Source organism: Glandiceps talaboti, chromosome 5 (assembly GCF_964340395.1).
Source record: "Glandiceps talaboti chromosome 5, keGlaTala1.1, whole genome shotgun sequence".
Lineage (NCBI taxonomy): Eukaryota > Metazoa > Hemichordata > Enteropneusta > Spengelidae > Glandiceps > Glandiceps talaboti.
Window position 1 is genome coordinate 23,588,999 of NC_135553.1, and position 7,950 is coordinate 23,596,948.

A 7,950-nucleotide genomic window follows, 5' to 3' on the forward strand; every position below is an offset into this window, starting at 1 on the left:
TTATAATGTACTTTTTTTTAATGTCTAGAAACTCGCTGCAGTTATCCAGGTATATTGCATAACATGATTTTCTGATGTAATTTATTAGTTACCTATACTTTCAAAAACACACCACTGCTTCTTTTACGTATACGGCACCGTGCAGAGAAATTTACTCTTGCTTGAGAAAATGCCTTCCTTCCTTCACCGTCAACTGCTGTGTCCCCTCAGCTTTGCAATTGCTCATAAATGATGTTTTGTCTGCATTACCATGTATATGTATTTGTGCACTGAGTTATATATTAGCCCCGAAAATGGTTCGCAGTTGCAGAATATGTCACTTTAGTTCTGCCCGTTTCAGGTTAGTGTTAACTGGCTGTTTGATACAACCGTGCAGAAACTAAATAAGACACTGTACATTCGACGTTTTAAGATAAGATTACAATTTCTTGCTATACTTTTATTCTGAAATAAACCATATAAACGTGTACTGCAATTAGACGCAGACACATGGGCGCCAATGATTTGTTGTCTGCATTTGATGTCTGCATGATAGCACATTAATTCATGTTATTTAGACAAAATGTAGCAAGAAACTGTATTCATTCAATCCTGCCAGCATGTGCAATTTTTTGTTTTGTTCTGCATGGTTGTATCAAACAGAGCCAGAGAGAACGCTAACATGCAATGGGCTGCAACCGTTTGTGTACTATAACTGTAAATTCACAACATACAAATCATGGCGGACAGATTGGTAGTCTTATTTTTGCTTTCTGTGGTTGTTAGGAAGTGTGTTCAACATGTACCGTCTTAACTACTGCTATACCAGAGAGAACAAAAAACAGACATCGACGCATTATTAAGGTGAAGAACGATGTAAATGCGATACTTTATTGTAAGCATAAGCTTATCATACTTAACACAGCAAGACATTAAGGTAAATAACCTACAAAGACACACATGGTCAGTTTTATCAACAACCATTCCAGAAAACACACCACAGTGGGCTTAATCTGCTAGCGAAACAATATATGGAGCGGGTTACCATTACACAGCGAAAATCCCCTACCATATGTTTACAAATACCAGCGACAGATTGGTATTTTTACTATAGTTGAGATTTCAATATGACAAAGACTTTAAATGTCAACCAACTTCGCTCTCTTGATAATCTGGTAATTAAAGCGCTAAATTTGTTCATATTAAGCCACAGGGGATGCTTATAAAACAAACGCCGCCAGCAAGAATATGGACTCCTGATTTGGCATCAGTTTATAAGCAGTGTAAACAAGCACACAGTGTAGATATGGGTGATATAATAATAATGTTTTTGCTATAGCTTCGTCATAAAGCAATAAATGATGACATGATATTCTTGCGCATCTTCATTTTCTACGCTTTGTCTTACAGAGCTGTGAATATTCGAGGGCTCCTCCAATATCCTCCATTATGAAATCTAGACAACTGAGGGCGAATTTCCAAACCTACTGAACAATGTGGTCGTTCAGTTCCTTTACCAAGAGATTTGTATTATTCATTTTCAGATAACGCGTAGGATGACAACGAGTAAATATTATGGACTCTTCAATTTTATCTACGGCTAATTAGTACGTTCAGCAAGGAGCATCCAAAAATGCTGACGATTTCCCTCTATTGCCCATGATCAACAATTTTCTTGTTTCGTTAGTGGACGACATGTAGTGATCTATGATCAAATGTGGTGATTTACCTAGTAAGCTAAAAGGACAAAATAGCTTTGTTTTTAGCTAGAGAGACCAAGAAAAGAGTAACTTAAATATAATTATTTCTTTCTAGAACACTGTTTAACTCTATCTCAAATAATTTACAATATTCATTTAAAAGATTGGATCTTGTTAGCGCAATGTCTTGCCCGCATAACATGTCCACAAGTATGAGAACAATTATCTCTATATGGCTTTTTGATAGAAAGTATTTCGATATTGCACAAGTATTTAGCATGTACATCGGATCCAAGTATGGAGAACGATTTCATTTCTTAGAAGTTGAAATCACAGATTTGTTCACCAAATATCTAAATTTATCACATTGTAAATAGTCCATTTAGATAAGGGTTGTGGCAAACATTTCTACTCGTTTTACTCAAATATAATTTTACTGTTTTCTTACGATGGCTTAAACTATCGGAGCAAATATGTATTGTAGTGTTTACGTGCAAATTGAAACAACCCCAGGCCCTTGATGGAATTGACTAATTAAGCAACCATCTTTTAAAAATAACATGTCTTTTGTGTGAGCTGATGAACTGAAAGCAGTGAACATAAAATTGAGGTAAGTAAACATAGAGTTGAAAAGTGGAAGGCTTCACTTCAACTGCTGGACGTAGAATTCTATTTCAGGTGCAAACGACGAGAGAATGTTTTACTTGAGGATTCCATCGCTGAAACACGGAAGATAATAACATTTTCAGCCTCCATGATACTAGTAAATGCCCGGTTCATGAGTCATTGTTCAAACTCTATAATCGTGTATATACGTTGACACTGTGTCTACATTTATTCATTTTATACAATATATATTAATATTTTGATACCGATTGTACACCTTGTATGTTGTACCACTGTCAACGGGCCTAGAATTGAATGTATGTACAATTTGAAATATTTTACAGATACGTGATAATTATGAACTTAGGGTTTTGGATATATATTACAGTTATTTTTTTATATTTCGCCTTCATTCAGATATCCCTGTGTGGTCGGTGGGCCAGTGGTTGGGGGACCAGTGACAGGCCATTCTGCAGACTCCGCCCTCTTTACTTTAATTTTTTCCAACTCTACTAGATTATCTATGGAGAAAAGAAATGTATTTTGATTATAATGTTGCACGTTGACATGTTACCTTATGTCTGAGTGAGTGAGTGAGTGAGTGAGTGAGTGAGTGAGTGAGTGAGTGAGTGAGTGAGTGTGTAGTGGTATGTATGTATGTATGTATGTCTGTCTGTCTGTCTGTCTGTCTGTCTGTCTGTCTGTATGTATGTATGTATGTATGTATGTATGTATGTATGTATGTATGTATGTATGTATGTATGTTTTTATGTATGTTTTTTCTGCGTACTTCCTGGATATTTATTATTATTTATTTATCTATCTATCCCTTCACTAATGTAAAATTTCAAAAACATGGCATGTTGTTTTAAAGAGTTATTAGATGTTTTTAGTATCTCACCTGAACAGCATACGTGTCCCTTTCCATAACATTTACAAGCAGCTGAGACTTTTGTGAATCCTTTTTCACATGATGACCGACACTGTCCACCATAGTGTTTTTCACATTTTATGTCATTTGGATCATCTAGAAACACAAAAGGAAAGGCATTATAGGCCGCCTTGTTTGTGAAGTTTAAGAATTACATTCACAAATTTTAAGGTTTAAGGGTCTAAATATCTGTTCTTATTAGTAATACCGAAAGTGTCCATTTCTTTACGAGAAGTGAGTTAAGAAGTATCTACAACAAAAAAAATTACATATATATCCATTTGGCATTATCTTCAAAATAAGAGATCACAACGTGTACGAAGGAAGTTAGGAGTGGACACGAAATAATGTAATTGCACCCCATCATTAATTTGTGTATATAATTCTTTATAATCAGACCCCGACAAATGCACATGATGTGCGTCTGTAAGCATAAACATGTTTGTCAAATTGGCAATGGTGACACACAAGAGGTGCTTACCAATACAACATTTTTCATTTTTATCACGGCATCGGCATGGCCCGACAGCTTCTTTTGTACCAGCTTCACACTGTGCATGGCATTTGCCTCCACATGTTTTCTTGCAGTCAAGAATATTAGGGCTATCTGAAAGACAAATGGTATATTTGTTAGAAGTTTGTACATTAATTTTGTACAAGAAAATATATATAGTTTTTAACGATCATGACCAGAAGGGCTTGTAGCGACGGGTTTGCATCTGGCATACAATGTATGCCATCAACTAGTATGTTAACTTTAAACAGAATGTTAGTATAGTAAATCCTTTAGTCGGTGCTTGAAGAAGGCTTAACACCGCCCTCTTCAAGACAAAAGATGCGAGAGGAATCCAGCAACTCCATTGTATCCAAATTGCAAACGGATAGAGTATTTGTGCATGGTGGTGAAAAAGTGAAAATAGATTAATCGTTCTGTGGCTACACTGTATATTACCCATGTATAAAATAAGGTAAAATGCTCCCAAACAACTAAATTAATTATAAACTAACATCACAAAGACACCTACCTATACAACATTTTTTATTACTACCACATTTACAATTTCCATTTGCTTCTATTTCATCATTTTCATGGCATTTATTTCGACATCTGCCACCACAAGCTTGGTTACATTCAAGCCGTTGAGGATCCGCTACCGAACAAGAAAAAGACAAACAGTTTCGCTATGATTAAACTGAATGTCAGCATAAATATGATCAGTCAAGGGATATCCCATAATACTGTAACCTTATACAGGATCGAGAAGTTGATCGGTAAAGTCTGAAGTATGACCCCACCCACCCTCGCTCGCTACCCCAACCACCTTATAAGAGACAAGAAATCCGACTCTATTACGTACTGTATGTTGAACAATTATCTTAAAATGAAATGACATTATAATTTTTTAAAGGCGTGTTCTTTAATGAGGGACTACTTTTTGTATGGTATTGGTGAATATAAAGGGGGTTGTGGAGATATGTTTGCTACGTGCTTTATACAATATAATGCAGAACTCACCTATACAACATTTTCCTTTTTTACCAAAACATTTACAATCTCCGGATGCTACTATTTCGCCTTCTTCTTCACTGCACACTTCACGGCATCGACCACCACATGCCTGATTACACTCAAGAATATTAGGATTTTCTACAAAAGGATGTAAAATGTAAAGTTTTGCATGAGGCAATTCTACATTTTATGCTGTTATCACATTAATATAAACATCATACCACTAAATTGGAAAGCAAATAATCCTCGCGGTTTTGGTAGCGTTTGTTTTTCTCAACCTGGATATACAGTGGAGGAAATGATCATATGATTATGTGATACTTACCCACACAACAAACACCTTTTGCACATGTGCAGTCTTCTGAAACTTGTGTTTCCCGATCTTTGCATTTGCTCCGACACATTCCCTGGCATTCATTTTCACAAGTGACTTCGAAATCTTCATCTATATGTCATAAGGAATACAAGATGTATTGATACAACCATTGCCATAGACATCTGACTATTATAGGTACTACAATATACATATATATATATATATATATATATATATATATATATATATATATATATATATATATATATATATATATATATATATATCTGTGTGTGTGTATATATATATATATCTGTGTGTGTGTGTGTATATATATATATATATATATATATATATATATATATATATATATATATATATATATATATATATATATATATATATATATATATATATATATATATAGTAAAGTGGTTCGCTCAGGCTTTTGCAGAGCTGCCTCAGTAGGCCTAATCCATCATACTATTTATATGTTCAATGAAGCTGCTTAGTGTGTGTGTATATATAATATAACATAAGAGTTTCGTATGTCTCCGTGTTATTAAACCAACTCAGAGTAAAAAAAACAGTGTGCAAAATATGTGCATACTAATTTATGGACAATGCCTATCTGATATAAATACATAGTTTTATTATATAGACTATGTAGTGTCATAGTATCAATGCACATACATAACACTCACATCGTTGATTTAAATCCTGAAATTTACAACTTTATCGGGACACCTGTCAACTAGTGTTTGAAACGACATGTTTTAATGTAATTTTTGGCGCTAGTTTTTCATTTTAAAAGACTTAGTCTGAAACAGGTTGACCACAGGAGTAACGCTAATATCTGTGCAAATTTACGTCATTATAATGTGCAACGCAATTTCAAAGCTACCAGCAGCAAGAGTGTGATAGAGGGTGTTTATATAAATACATATTAGTTTGCCTACCAATGCAACAGGTGTCCGTCGATCCATCACATACAAGTACTTCCGGTGCTTTCTCTTCTTCACTCTTGCAATGTCTATGACGACATATTCCTTTCTGAATGTCATCACATGGAACTTTGACATCCTTTGGATCGGCTGAAAAATGAAATCACATGGTAACCACAGAGGTGAGGGAAAAGTGGAATGCCCTGTTTTGCATACCTCTCATTTTTATAAAACATAATCCTTTCATTATGTGAAACATGTGTTGTGTTGTGTTGTGTTGTGTTGTGTTGTGTTGTGTTGTGTTGTGTTGTGTTGTGTTGTCCGAGTAACAGGCTACAGCCGATAACCATGGTTGTTTCAGGAATTTAAAGACAGTTGTGTTTTCCTTCATTATCATATGCTCATCTTTTCTACTAAACGTAGTTAATTATTTAGGGCTCATCACTATTAAACTTTCTTATTGAGGGCAAACAAATTTCACATGCCTAAAGAATTAGTATAAGGGACGAGATCAATAGTTCAATGTAGGATAAACATTAGACCCCATCCCCACCCCACCCACCCTTTCTAACTAAATTGGCCAAAATTGGAGGTATTTCAGACACCACAATCTATTTCAAATCAGTATGTAGTAGTATGTAGTGCTATGAATATAAAGCCAGTATGTAGTGAGAAAAAATAGTTCTGTTGTTGCACTTTACTTTAGTTTACCGCCATGCATTTACTATAGTGAAAATTCATCTATTTCTCAATTTGACAATATTTTGAAGAAATATGTGTTTAGGTGTACTAACAGATCCATTACAAGTAAAATCATGTTTGTAGGATGAGCTCTAAAATGGCTCAACCCTACCCCACCCCCAACCCCAAAGTAAACGCATTTAGTTTTTTATACTTCATTTAATTATTGATCTCGCCCCTAAGACGCAAAGTAACTTACCGACACAACAGTGACTTTTTCCCGAACACTTGCAGTCTCCTGCTCCTCGTACTTCTCCTTCTCGACACGTTTTCCGACAGACACCTCCACATTGTCCTGTACAATCTAGTTTTCTTGGGTCATCTTTAAAAGGTAAGATAAGGGGTCATTTTAATCGATCAATCAATCCGTGTATAACAGATAAGCCATTTAAAATGTTAAGAGCCGTTTCCTGACCTGATGATTGGCCTCCACTAATCGTGGTTTGAATAAAGTCAATTTAGCATAAATTTTTGCTTTCATCTTTTTTTTATTTGTTTTTTTAGATAATGACGAGGGTGGAGTTTATGCCAAACCAGTATATTTTGTTTTCTAAAAATCATACAACTGTTGTGACCACATATTACATGTAATAAGATATCTCTCAGGTACTAGTTCCAGTCTATCGTAATTCTATAAAATGTGAAAATTCTAATAAAATGTGAAATGTATCATTTTTTCTCCAATCATGCATGAACTTTTAAATAGAACAAATGCGTCAACATGTATGAACATAGATAACCTATGTGTTGTAACATTGATATAGTTACCTTTACAAGTCATTCATTGAGCGATGCTGTTATTGCATTGATATACACATATTGATGACGAAATACACAAAAACGTGACGATGACATCAACATACCTATACAGCATACTCCGTGGTCTCCACACGTACAGCCCTCGGTTAAAACAATTTCACCTTCTTTACAATGACGCCGGCAGGTTCCATCGCAATCTTGACATTGTAATATATTGGGATTTTCTTTGATAGGAATGCAAACATGTAAAAAGTTATTAATTTACGATTTTGATATGTGGTCTAGGATCGACAAATACTAAAATAGTTTTGATACATCAATTGTCGTTATTTGGAGAACATAACTCCCTCTCCATTCTCGGCCAGCAAGCTGTATTTTTTAAGACAAATGTCTAATTAACTACTCCATTGGGAGGCTGTTATCGCAAAAAGCATGAGAAATGCCATAATTTAATGTAACAACAG

At 34.9% G+C, this 7,950-nt stretch overlaps 1 protein-coding gene across 2 annotated transcripts in view; it reads right to left on the minus strand.

Moving 5' to 3' along the window:
* Window positions 1-866: 866 nt before the first annotated feature.
* The window catches only part of LOC144435134 (uncharacterized), a 19,564-nt gene continuing 12,480 nt past the window's right edge, over window positions 867-7,950 (minus strand). For both annotated transcript variants that reach the window (XM_078123695.1, XM_078123694.1), the window contains exons 8-16: window positions 7,591-7,710; window positions 6,927-7,049; window positions 6,002-6,136; window positions 5,052-5,171; window positions 4,733-4,864; window positions 4,242-4,367; window positions 3,698-3,823; window positions 3,187-3,312; window positions 867-2,806 (exon numbers count right to left, since the gene is read on the minus strand). In XM_078123695.1, coding sequence (XP_077979821.1) covers window positions 2,682-2,806; window positions 3,187-3,312; window positions 3,698-3,823; window positions 4,242-4,367; window positions 4,733-4,864; window positions 5,052-5,171; window positions 6,002-6,136; window positions 6,927-7,049; window positions 7,591-7,710 — 1,133 coding nt within the window. In that variant the 3' untranslated portion in view covers window positions 867-2,681. The remainder of the gene's footprint in view (window positions 2,807-3,186; window positions 3,313-3,697; window positions 3,824-4,241; window positions 4,368-4,732; window positions 4,865-5,051; window positions 5,172-6,001; window positions 6,137-6,926; window positions 7,050-7,590; window positions 7,711-7,950) is intronic.